The sequence below is a fragment of the Clarias gariepinus genome, chromosome 3, assembly GCF_024256425.1.
Source record: "Clarias gariepinus isolate MV-2021 ecotype Netherlands chromosome 3, CGAR_prim_01v2, whole genome shotgun sequence".
Lineage (NCBI taxonomy): Eukaryota > Metazoa > Chordata > Actinopteri > Siluriformes > Clariidae > Clarias > Clarias gariepinus.
In genome coordinates this window covers 6,322,566-6,336,294 of record NC_071102.1, presented here as the reverse complement: position 1 = coordinate 6,336,294, position 13,729 = coordinate 6,322,566, and the positions used below count along the sequence as shown (strand labels likewise).

At 37.5% G+C, this 13,729-nt stretch overlaps 1 protein-coding gene across 1 annotated transcript in view; it reads right to left on the bottom strand.

The window, feature by feature from the left end:
• galr1b (galanin receptor 1b) overlaps positions 1-10,836 on the bottom strand; it is a 35,128-nt gene extending 24,292 nt beyond the window's left edge. The window contains exons 1-2 of the mRNA XM_053492812.1: positions 9,581-10,836; positions 6,430-6,495 (exon numbers count right to left, since the gene is read on the bottom strand). Of these exons, the coding sequence (XP_053348787.1) occupies positions 6,430-6,495; positions 9,581-10,222 (708 nt within the window). The 5' untranslated portion in view covers positions 10,223-10,836. The remainder of the gene's footprint in view (positions 1-6,429; positions 6,496-9,580) is intronic.
• Positions 10,837-13,729: the final 2,893 nt, after the last annotated feature.

Below are 13,729 nucleotides of genomic sequence, written 5' to 3'. Positions count from 1 at the left end.
TACCTGTCATGATGCTGGTGCTATTGCGCAATTAAAATATTGCCCTATAAGAAAAAGCCTTCATACTTCATGTGGTGCAATGTAGCCCTTAAAGCCCAGAGCATTTTAGCCAGTATTTGTTTTGCTTTTTTTTTTTTTTTTTTTAATAAACATATATAGAGCTCAGGATTGTGCAGTATGAAGTGACATATCATTTTTTTCAGCACAAAATAGGCAATATAATAACCTTGCCCAAACACAACGGAGCAAAAAGTTAGAAAACCGGTCACAAAGGCAAAGAAATACTACAAATACACATGATCAGATGTTTTCGGTTAAAAATAATAATATTAACAATAACAATATGCTTATTTTATGAGGTCTAAATTTTTGCAACGTCATTCACATATTCTGATAGTGGAGAATATAAAAGTAATGATAACCTTAGTTCTACCTGACATACCTGAAAACCCAAGTACACAATTTGAAGTCTGAAGCCTTATCGTTAAGACACTCCACAAAGGCTCCTATAAGAGCACATATGCAGTATATCTGTGAGTTACAGTACTTATCTGAGCCGCCCGTTTTAAGGGTTTTAATTTGCAATGATGCTAATTTGACTCCGTTGATTTGTTGATTCACAGGTAGGAATGCTGACATGCAGTATTTGGTGTGGTCAGAAGGGGGATCAGTGAAAATATTAGAGGTGTAACCCCTCACACTTCAGTTACGTATTGACGCTTTAATCTTTACCAATCATGGTAGTTAGCTTCATTCTTTCAGACCATGATTTGATTTGCCAGATACCAATAACTACTTGATCGAGAAGGTTCACCTGGATTGCTGATGGAGTATACACATACTGGCACAATCATGCAAGTGCAGGCAGATGGCACTTCAGACTTGTGGTAGCTGTATTGCTCTGATTTGAATCCAGTACTAAGTTCTTGTTACTAGAGCTGTCATCCTGGAGGCAGGTGGGATTTCTTTCTTTGCAGGTGTGTCATGAGTGTCTGTGATGCCAGTCCCTAACACTATGACCATAACAAAGTTTCTCATTTTTCGTTCAAGGACTTCCTTTTAAAATCAATGTGTATAGGTGATGTCTGCTGTCTCCAAAAAGTGCACATCATAGTCCTATAGCCGTCCTTGATTGCGCTCGGCAACTATCTGTGTATAAAAGACGCTGAATTTAGCCTCGCTTTCTCTGTGACTGCTTTTTCTCAGAGTGTGACTCTAATGACTGAAAGGCGGTTATAAGATTGCAGGCATTCTCTGCTTCCATTAACACGAATGTGGCAAAATCTTTAAAGGTAGGAAATTCTTGTGTGTTTTTCATAACTTGAGTGACAGGTCAATTCCACCGGGATGCTGCCCAGTCAGGTAACCTTTAAACCAGTTCTGATTATCGTCGCAATCATATAAGATGTCAAAACTCTTATTATGAGGCATTGCTTTCAGACGTGCTTGTAGACAATCTTAAGTTATTAATCCTTCAGCATGCTTAGACTGTATATATAGTTTTTTTATTTTTTGAAAGGATGTCCATGCATGTTGTTCCCACACATCTATACAGGCCTTATCGTAATAACTATAAAAAAATACCACCGAGTGCTGGGTCGTTCAAGTCTTTAACGTGACTCAGGTGAACAAATAGTGACTCGGAGAGTGATTCGTTCATTTCCTATTTTGCAGGCGCAAAGCAGCACAAGACCTCCGTAGGCTGTATACAGTAAAACAGAAATGAGTAGTTACCGCTCAAGTCTTTTTGTCTGAATCATTCATTGTTTTGTCACGTGACTTCCATAGACGCTATGCAGTGCGGTACATTCATTTCATTTAATGAGTCTCCTAGTCCAAGTTGTTCGTTCTTTTGTCATGTGGCTTCCATAGACGCTATGCAATAGATTCAAAAGAACGAACGACTCGGACTAGAAGGCTCATGAGAAGAACCGCTCAATTCGGTTGTGTAATTTTGTTCTCATAGTGTCTATGAGAGTCACATTGTAATATTTTCGTTACTAGAACTATAGCCAAAAAGTGTATATGTAGACATGTTGGGGGTCTGTTAATCGAAAGTTTTACATTTTATTTAAATTTTGAATAAAATTTAAAGTTACTAAAATGATTCAAACTTCTCATCACTAGGCATCAGCCCCTACATAGTGTCTTCTCAAGTGATTGAGTTTATCTGCTGATGGAATATTCTTTCTTTAACACCTTTTTAAATTTAGTGGACTGATTACTGATACTGTCTATGATTAAACATCCACATCTTTGAACCATCACCTCAACTGATAAGTATCGTCATGTGGCATTTACTAAACACACTCTCCATAAGGTCGACCAAGAGCTTGAATAGATCACATACAGAGTTCTTTTCATTAAACAGCATAAACAACGGTTCATGAAAAATATATAACAATTTGCCTGAATAGTGTGGTTAACTTCTGCTGTTATATCACAAAGACTGAAGCTAAAGAGTTCCTATACCCATATACTATATTCTTTAGTACTGTATATGAATACACTATACTGTATATGCACTGTATTTAAAATGGAAGACTATGCTGTATTACCTGTGATAAATAATAGTGCTGATGAGCTTTGCTCATAATCAATGTCAGAAGAGGCATTGTTCTGGTATAAAGAGCTCTTCTAAACACACTTTTCAGGACAGGATAAGTACTGTATATAAGTGAACGAGGTACTTAGAGATGAAAATAATTATGACCTTTTACACAATTTGCTACAGTTTCTTTTATTTATTTATTGCTAAAACCATGCAGTGCACCTGAAAGATATTGTCTATTGTCCATATGTTCTGGCTGATAAACTTTAAATAGTGTACAGTACCTTATCTGCTGGGAACAGGTCTGAAGACATTCCCCCTCATTTTATTTTGTTGCAGGTAAACTGACCCCCAAATTCTCTGTGCATTCTAGTCATGTAGAAGTATGCCGAAATAGCTCAGAAGCTCTAACCTTGGTGCATTTGGAATATATTTGTCTTTTTGCTTATTGTTTTTTTTAAGTGTCCTTGGGGATTTTGGGATTTACAATATACGAATCAGTACACTTTCTGGACATTTCACCAAACCATTTTCTTTTTCACAGCATGCTTACATTAGAACTCAGACCCTTACTGTACTTATAGATAATTTCATTTAAAACGCTTGAAGCATGACGGAAAATTCTATGTGGAAGAGCACAGGCTTTGCTTTGAAGTGCAAGAACTGGAAAAATATTTTTTGTAACAGAATCATCAAAAACAACCACGTTTTAAAGGCCTACCTGTAAGCTGTTGACCAAGAAGGAATTCAAGCATATACTTTTTCTACTCTTCCACTCTATTAGGAACATGTCTACATTCATGCAAATAAACAAACAGCTAATCAAGTAATCAAGTAATAGCAAGTAATCAGCTAATCAAGATGGACTGGTTTAAGTTTTTCAAAACTGATTTCCTGGGACTCAACAAAATGGCTGAACCACTGAATACTTGCCAATGTTTTTATGATCTTTAACTGATGTTTGATGTCAATATCTTTAGGCGTGTCAGGAATCTTTAAGTAATGATCAAAGACCTATCAGTTTCTAAAATATTTGGGTTAAAAGACTCTGATAAATAAGTTCTCCTACCAGCATGTGTGAATTTGAACAACCTGTGTCAGTTAGATAAAACGTTATGCCCACTTTTGCACTCGTTTCCGCACAGCACCAATAATTGCATGATTTATTTATTGTGTAATAACATATAGTATAAGTAACTTATTGTATATATGTATTACAATTACTCAGATACTGTAAGCCCAGCCCGTGCTGATTAGTGCCAGAGCTCTAAGTGTGAAAATTTATTTCACTCATTAATAAGACATCACATACTATGAAAGAACAAGCATGGAGCCATGTACAGAAGTAAACTAAAAAGGCTCGAGGGCTCAGCAAGAAATCCCATGAACTTTGTATGTATCCCCAAGTGCAGTTGCCAAAACCATTAAACGCTATAACATAACTGGCTTTCATAAGAACCATACTAGAAAAGTAAGACCATGTACTACCTCTGCAGAAAACAAGTTAAATTAGAATGATCAGCCTGAGAGACCAACATTTTACAGTGCCTCAGATTAGAGCCCACATAAATGCTTCTCAAAGTTCAAACAGCAGACATATTTCAACATCCACTGTACAGAGGAGACTGCGTGAGTCAGGACTTCATGATTGAATGGTTGCAAAGAAACCATCATTTCAGAAGAAGAACAAGCAGAAGAGACTTGATTGGGTCGAGAAACACAAGGAAGGAACAACAGATCAGTGGAAAAACTGTCCTTTGGTCTGGTGACTTTGGTCTGGTGATCTTTGTTAGACATAGAGAGGGGAAACAGATGGTTTCTGAATGTGTGGCTCCTACTGTGAAAAACTGAGGGCACACTTACCCAGCATGACTAGCACAGCATTTCGCAGCGTCATGCCATCCCATCTGGTTTGCACTTAGAGGGACTATCATTTATTTTCGACCAGGATAATGAGCCCAAACACACCTCTAGGTTATGTAAGAGCTATTTATCTATTAACGGGCTGCATCAGATGACCTAGCCTTCATAATCATCTCGATCTAAATCTTTTTGATGAGGTTTTTGATGAGTAGAACCAAAGAAAGAAGAAACAGCACCAAGTATTTAAAAACCCTGGGAATTCTTTCAAAATTGATGGAAAACCTTTCCACTTGACTACTTCATAAGGCTGAGCGAGGGAATGCCAGGAGAGTACAAAAGATGTCATCAAAGCAAAAGGTGGCTACTTTGAATAATTTAAACATATTTGGGTTATTCAAGACATCTCTTTTAGTTGTGCTGACATGACTAGTCCTGCCAGAGTCCCTGCTTGCACTCTGCACTAAATATACATTCACATTATATATTGTACAATTGAATTGAACATATTTGTTGACTTCATAATTCCATATTTGTTCTGTCTAATAAAATGTACTAATAAAAATTTTAGGCAATAAAATATCAACCAAAAATATGTAATAGGTTTTATCCCAATTTAGTCCAATATATAGAACTAGTACATGGTTACATAGGTAAATGAGTACATTAACTAGTACATGGAGTGTATAAAAAGTAGTTGGCATCATGTATACTTTCAGTATAGTATGCCCTTTTTTAAAAATTGAATTATATATTTAATACTGTATATATTTCCTATATCATTTCTCTTTTTATAAGTGTCCCTGCTATCCTACAGTCTAAGCTCCATGTTTGGATCAGCTGTGGCCTTGAACACTGACCCACCATCCCCCTTTCACTTTGTAGTGAATAACACAGCATTGCAATGCGGCTATAATTGGCACCTGTTGAACTTCAGACCCTGTTTTCCACTCAGGACAATATAATAAGTTCACTTTTTGGACGTTCAAACATTCGGCACGTAACGTTAGAGGTTTTCCTTTGCACAAACCCATCGACTCAAAAGAACAAAAAATTTTTTTGGCTTTGGCGCACAAATGCAATGAGAATATGTTGAGCCTATAACACTCAGTGATTACTGTCAGAGAATGCAACCTTTACTGAAATGATCCAAGGCTGGTTATGTGTTGCTATAGATACGGACCTCTGTACTAACATTACTGCTCTAAAAGCTAGCTTTTCTCTGAGACATTAAATGTCAATTTTACCTGATTATAATAATTACGGTCCACTCCGAATCAGTTGTTTCTGAGCGACAAGTAATATATTGCATAAAGGTACGAGATATCCCACTCGCACCAACTGTTAAAAGCATTTTTAACCCCACCCCCTTTCCTACGGTAAACAAGGTGATCTCACTGCGAATGGTAACAGATGCCACTCTTAAACATTCTCTATTAAGGCTCATTAGCTACAGTAGGGGCCTGAGGCCACAGATGGAAGTGTGTTCTATGGCCTCAAAGATGCATAGTTTAATTAGAAATATAGCTGGTGTGCATTTTAAGCATCTGGTTTGAATGTGTTTAGATGGAGTGGGAAAAATGGAGTGATCGGGTAAAACTGAAGTACACAGTGCTCTTGTGTGAGAAGAATGCTGATAGGCTGATTTCTGCTTCTCTGCGTAGTGACCATTTTTTTGATTTATGAACTTTATCCACTCTGACACTACATACATCATTTTAGGCCAATTAAACTAACAGCATAAATAAGGAAACTTGATGGATTTTTAAGCAGCGAATGTGAATTGAATTTCTTATAGGCAAAGTGTTGAATAATGTGATATGCTAAAATAATCTTAACCAACTCTATGACATGACTTAGATATTGCAAAGAATATATCACTGTTTGCCTCTGGTTTATGAAAAAGCCAAACTACACTTTCTCTTGATGCGTATGAACTGAAAGAAAAAAAATTATATAGTAAATATGTATATTTAAATAAATAGATTAATATTCTACAAATTAAATGAATTTCTTACCTTTCTCTTTGAGCGTTCGGATTTCTTGGACATGTTCTTTATTTTTTTATGAAGGTGATATAATACCTACATGAGAAAAAAAAAAATCAGCATTAAGTCTTTTTTACATTTTAGTACATTTAACAATGGACATTATCGTCAATGAATACAAATTCTGTATTAATAAAACAACATCTATTTATATAAAAATATATATGTGAAACAAGATTTATAAAGTTTGAAATTATAGTGAAATTGTTCATTGAAAAAAAACTTTATGAGCTGGTGTTAAGTTAAGATTAATTAATTTTGTTCATTCATTGAAAAAGGATTGCAACAGCTCTGTTTTTACAATTGAACAGTTACTACTAAGGAAATTGCATTTAAGCTGACAAATTATAGTACTTTTTAAAACAAGTTAATCTACTGTAAGTCTTAGAGGTTTCCAACATGCATCAGTTAATTTTCCAGCTGAAAATTTTAACCCACTCATTTTCCAAACCTTTTCAGACACTTCCCAAAGATTTTCAGGCTTTTTCCACTCATCTGAGAAACAAAAATGTGACCCAGGCTGTAAACACCCAGCTAAAATATATATTTTTTATGGGTTACAACATATGGTTCATCTTACATATGATATTATACATAAAGTGGACCGTAAAAGAATTACTTTTTCACAGATGATTTATTGTGTGTACATGGGAAAGTGTTCATTCACAGGGACATTCTTAATATATCTAAAAGTTAAAATGCAACTAAGAGTTGAAGAAGGCAAGGTTAACTTTACCTAGTATTATTTACTGAAGGTTAAGAATGCTGCCCAAAGAACTGCATGGCTGGGTAGACCTGGGTGGAGCTGAGCACCAAGTTGGTATATGAGTTTATGAAAATGATATCACAAAAAAACAGTAGGTAGTTTCTTTCTTTATTTTTTTTACATAATGTACTGTATAGTGTGCTCATTTGCAAAACACAATGAGCATCTGTCTTCAACTCCAGCATTTGTCTCCTGTCATATTTTCCATATTACTCAAATTACACTTTATTAGGGACATCTGCACTCCTGTTCATTTGTGTAATTATCCAATTATCCAATCACGTGCTAGCAGCATAATGCATAAATTCATGCAGATACAGGTCAAGAGCTCCTGTTAATGTTCGCATCAATCATCGGAATAGGGAAAAGCGTGATCCCAATGGTTCGACTATGGCATTTTTCCCAGAAGCCGCTGCTCTCCTGGGATTTTTAAGCATAACAGACTCTAGGGTTTACGCAGAATGGTGCAAACAACACCAACAACAAAATTTAGTGAGCTGTAGATGAAAAATCACCTCATGGAAAAAAATCATGAAAAAAGTCAGAGGCGAATAGCCAAACAAACATAAATTATGTACTGTATTAACTCAAATAATGACTCTTTAAGGAACAACAGAAAAATGCAAAAAGAATCAATCCTCAATGTAGACATGCTATAAAATTAGGAATCCACATCAGACTGCACTGCTGTAACCAAAGAACAGGAGTCTATAATGTGCACAGACTCACCATATCGGGAAGGAGAAAACTGGAAACAGACAAGACTGACTAGACAGTTGGCATCATTAGGTGGAGTACGGATGTCCTTTGTTCTAAACCTTTTGAATAAGACTGTATATCTTTATAATAGATCATGGATGGAGGTTGTAGTGTATCCCAGGAGACTTAGAGCACAAGGTGGGGTACAACCTGGATGGGTTGCCAATCAATCGCAGGGCACTCACATGTACACACACACTCACACACACTCATTTACACACTATGGACAATTTGGGAATGCCAGTTAGCTCAAACTGCAGGTCTTTGGACTGTGGGAGGAAACTGAAGAACCCGGAGGAAACCTACCAAGCTCGGGTAGAACAAGCTAACTCTATGCACACATACTCGAGGCGTTAATCGAACCCGGACCCTGGATAATTTATAATAAATTCTTAATAATAATAGTATTTATTTATTTCATTAATTAATTTATTTATTATTAAAATACACGTTTTCAAACCTGGTAGACATGTTGGAGAAGCATTAAGTAAATCAGAGCAAAATCCTTTATGTATGTAATTTTCCATGAATTTATTAAACACAATAAAAAGGGTCACCAGTTATTTCCGAAACACATATGGTAGGTTTATAAAAGACAGATGTCTTGTCTCAAATATTGGCATACTGTCTAAAAATGTGTGGGATTGTTGTGCTAATAAACACACCTCCAAGGTCCAACATAAGTATGCACTTACAGTAAGTGCTAAACTGTCGTTCGATAGTGTGGAGGAGGAGGACTTTGTCGCTTCAGCTCCATCGCAGGTTAATAACTGCTTAATCACGTTTTTACCTCCATGTGGGTGGACGAGGGGGCTGGTTGTCTGTACACACTCAGTCATCAGGACCTCCATTAGGCTAAGAGTCACGATGTTGGACACATAACGAGGACTGAAGATCTGGTCACACTGTGCTTTCCGTGCGTAACGTGCGCTGTTTGGTTAAACAGGATTTTCCCGACTTGTACTCTCTTTCAATCACTAACAATTTTGTTGTAGCTTATGAGGTGCCATCTCCAGTACCTTTATAATATAATAACTGTAACAGTTACAGTAACTAACAAATGCCTTTAAAATAAAAATAACTAACAGTTATAACAGTAACAATACATTTATAATAAAATAATTGAACGTATGTTAACTGGAACCTTAAGGAGCGCATTTAAATATTTCCTCTAAAGCCTAATTATAGACAGAGCGTTAAATAATTTGCATGATGCGTAATAAAGGCTTTAAGATGTACTCTTACTGCTCCACAGTTATGTCTGAGAATGTCTTCTGCTTGTGCAGAGCCTGATAACTCAAAGCTAAGCTCTTAGGCCAAGATCAATTTGTGTCAATTCATTTTAGTAAATTAAAAAAAATATATAATAATAATAATAATCAAGAAAATTAAATACAGATGAGGGTGTTTGGCAAGATATAGTCTCTTCACTTGCATGAAAGCATGGCTGGAATTACCCCACTGCTTAGATAATGTCAAACCCAAACATATCCAGCTAATCATATAGTAGAACTTAAATATAAGCAATAAGGTTATGCAGCCTAATAAAAAGTTAACATAAACTCCCGACATTGTGCTTCGAATAAGGTAACTCACCTTGGTGTAGCAGCACGTGATCAAAAGCAGCGGTAACAGATACCCAGTGATAAGAATGGTCACTTTGTACGTGCGCCTGGGCACCTGCTCGGGCCAGATCTCCCAGCAGAAGGAGCTGTTCGGGGCGTCCTGGTAATTAGTCACGATCTGATGCTGCGCCACGGGCACGGCGAAGACGATCGACAGCGCCCAGGTCACACACACGCCGGCGAGCGCGTTCCTGCGGTTGCGTATGCACGGCGACTTCTTGGAGAGCACCACGGCCACGTACCGGTCCACGGACATGGCGACGAGCGTGAAGATGCTCACGAGCATGCTCAGCGTGAAGACGTAGTGCACGAACTTGCACAGGAAGGCGCCGAAAACCCACTCGGGGAGCGAGTAAATGGTGGCCTGGAAGGGCACGCAGAAGAGCAGGAAGGAGAGGTCCGCTATGCTGAGGTTGAGGATGAAAATGTTGGTGGTGCTTCTCGAGCGCTTCGACTTGATCCTCCCGATGACCACCATCACCAAAGTGTTCCCGACAATCCCTAAGAAAAAGATGCACCCGAATATCACCGGGACGATCACCACCTCCGGACCGGGCGGCTCATTTTCCATCTCATCCTCAGACCTCAGCGTTTCGTTTCTGGATAAACCCATGGTGTAGTTTATTCCACTTTTTTTTCTTTTCTTTTTTTAAACGTACGTCCTTAATAGAAAGTCAAGAAAATACTTGCGGTTTCCTTTTTTCTTGTGAACAACTCCAGAACTGGCACACACACACACACACACACACACTAAAGGATCGAGTAGATGCCGAAATGATCCAGGTCTAATGCGCGTCCTAAAGACGGACCAAGGTGTGCTAGATGTTGTGCATTATGTATCGATAAGCATGACATATCCGTGCGCGTGTGAGTGTGCGCGTGTGAGTGTGCGCTGCCGCGTAAAATGCAGCCGTACCTGTCTCCAAGACACGCAGAGCAGAGCGCGCGCACGGTCTTGCCTGGGCTTCTTCCTTCACATTACACATGGAGTGAACTTGTGGTGTGCCATCCCTCAGAATGACGAAAGTTGTTGTGCAGCCTGTTTTTTTTTTTTTTTTTTTTACAATCTTATGTTGAACTTTGACAAACGCCTTCAACAGCGTCTCACGCCTTCTGGTCCATAAAACAAGGAGGAGCTTTAAGATTTAAGGGACAAGGTACAGGCTACAGTAGACAAGGTGCAAACAATTCATAAAGGCAGAAATGCTGTAGTTAATAACAAAAGCTGGCACACTGGCCAGGACAGTATGGATGTCATGTGAGAGCAATGAGACACACACACACAAACACACTCTCACACACATAAACACCTCATACACATATTTCTCACAAAGTTGCCAACAATGCCAAGGACTTTCCTTACTTATCCAACCTATAATTATGTTTTGCTCAGGTTTTCTTTGAGCTTCCTGAGTCTGTATGATTAAAGACAATTTAAAAGGGTATTTTCTCATTAACAAACTCACTCACTCACAGTCTATACCACTTTATCCTCTAACCCTTGGACACTTTGTGAATGGGACAGGATACACCAATCCATTGCATGGCGCACACAAACACGCTACGGGCAATTTGGGAACACTAGCCTTATCTGCATGTCTTTGGACTGTGCGAGAAAAAGCACTGGGAGAACATACAAGCTCCATGCATACAGACCCAATTCGGGGATCGATCCCGGAACCTGGACGTGTAAGGTGACATTGCTAACCACTAAGCCACTATGTCACCTCCAGTAACTAACAAACGACTTTAACGTTAACAATACCTTAATAATAAGATAAATACTTTTATCATTAAATAACTATAACAGTAACTGTAACAATACCTCTATAATAAAATAACTATAACAGTAACAGTACCTGTACCAATACAGTACATAATGTATATAATAACCCAGTAATGCAGTGATAAATAAATTTTGCATACATTTCACAGTGTACAAACAGAATTCACTAGCACAGACTTCTACATACTACATAACCAAACTTTGTAGTTGATGTAGAATTGTTTGCTGCCATGATTTGGTTTGTAATATTGCATGCATGTACATGGCCACTCTAAATCTGGATATATTATTTCACAAAGACCCTGCTCCAGGGCACGTGTTGCTCACTATCACATAGACTAGACCACAAGCAATTAAAGGACTGAAAAAGACAGTGAATGAAGTTCCTGTTCTTCCCCCAGTGCATCAAAATGTCATACCTGAGTGAATTCATTAAATGATAAAAATAATTGCATATTTTCAGTCATACACTTGGGTACAATTTACATAAGCAGCTCATTGTTTTTTGTTTGTTTTTTTGTTTATTTTTTCAGAACAGAATGACCCTTAAAATGCTTTCATTTATCAAAGGATAATGTTTTATCAGATGTTGAAATTTCTGTTATGATGAAATAGAAAACGTAAAACAAATTTTGACATCCAGAGTTGATCTCAATTCCAGGATGTGGATAACTTAGTCACTCCCCAGCACTGTGGGGTAACAAATCACTCAAAGAGACATTCTCCTTAGTTATTTTAATTAAAAGAATGTCTATGAGAGCCAACAACAACATAGATACTGAAGCAAAAAGAATGTGAGGTGGCCCAGAAAAACCCTACATGAGGGGAGCATTTGAACATTTTGGAACCGTTTTAAAAACTACTTAAATATGTTCTTGTTTTGCATGCATCTCAACAATCTTTAAGACTGATAAGCTCAGAAATCGAAAAGCCACACGATTGCATTTAATAATTTAATTCCAAATGTGGCAGGGGAGCATCTCAGACATTTAGACAGCTTGAGTCTGAGTGCAAAATGAATTGTTTTGATTTATATCTGTTTTCATATGATGTAGAGCTCATTAATCACAATCAGCCAGTGAGGTTTTAAGGAACTTCTTTAAGCAGAATGAATGTTTTTCACCACCACATTTTTTTTTTTACAAATGTAAATGGCTACTTAGCAACAGAATGTTTGCAGGATGAGAGCTTAGGCATGATTATTGGTGAAATATACATGGCTGAAAGAATTAGCCATTTTAGATGGTTCAAATTATTGAGCTGCATCAAGCAGAGAAAACAACTAAGGATGTTTGAAATGAATGGAACAAGGCTGAGAATCCTTTAACATAATATTAAAACCTTGAAGGACAGTGCTGAACTATCAACCTTGTGAAAGAATTGTGGTTGGCGATACAATATCCATGTTTAATAGTAAAAGTAAAAGTATTTCCATATGCATAACCACTTGTTAGTGATATAATTGGAAGAAACTTGAATTTGGTACAGAGCACAAAAATTGGACTTGGAATGGAAAAAGATGATGTGGTCTGATGAGATCAGATTAAAGAGCGATCTAAGAAAGTAAGAAGGGAAGCACCTGAAGCAATGCACCCATCATCCATCAGATTTTGATTGAGTAAAATCTTAAAGTGGCAAATATTTATTTATATGGCCAGTCAGTGTATAATTGTAGTTTTAGCTGAAAACCTAAATACGTTAAACCTTTTTTTAAAAGCCATATCATTACACAATAGGCTTTCCCCACACTGCTACACATTAATCCATAGAAACAGTAATAGATCTTTTCTTTCAAGCAGGACTGTCATCTAGAATCATTCTCCCAAGCATTTAACTGTATTTTGAACTGCATAGAGATTCACTAACCATGCAACCAGCACCTGTTTATCCACTTCAAATGTACCCCAGATGCTGTTTGTCACTAGCGCTCACGTCAATTCATGCCTGTGGGTCCTGTAACGCGTCTATGGCCAACAATGCATCCAGAATACGTAAGATTTTCAGCCTCGCTTATAAACAGCAGCTAAAATTCCTCATCTTGGCTATGTGCATTGCGGATGGTTAAAACTCATTTTCAGAACGACTACCATGATAATTATCTTGCATGTGTAGCCTAATAAAGCATTTGAAAATATTGAATGGGCAGCCAATTTTAACAGTGCTGAGGAAGAAGGTACGAAGCTTTCCTAGAAGCAAAATAAGCTTCACTTCCGATACCCTACTGGGACATTTGTATGATGAGTGGTGGCAATTTGACCTTGTCAGAGGATCCTTATTGAGTGCTTTTTCCTGCTCCAAGTAGATAAGTGTTTGAATAAGATTGGTCTATACAGG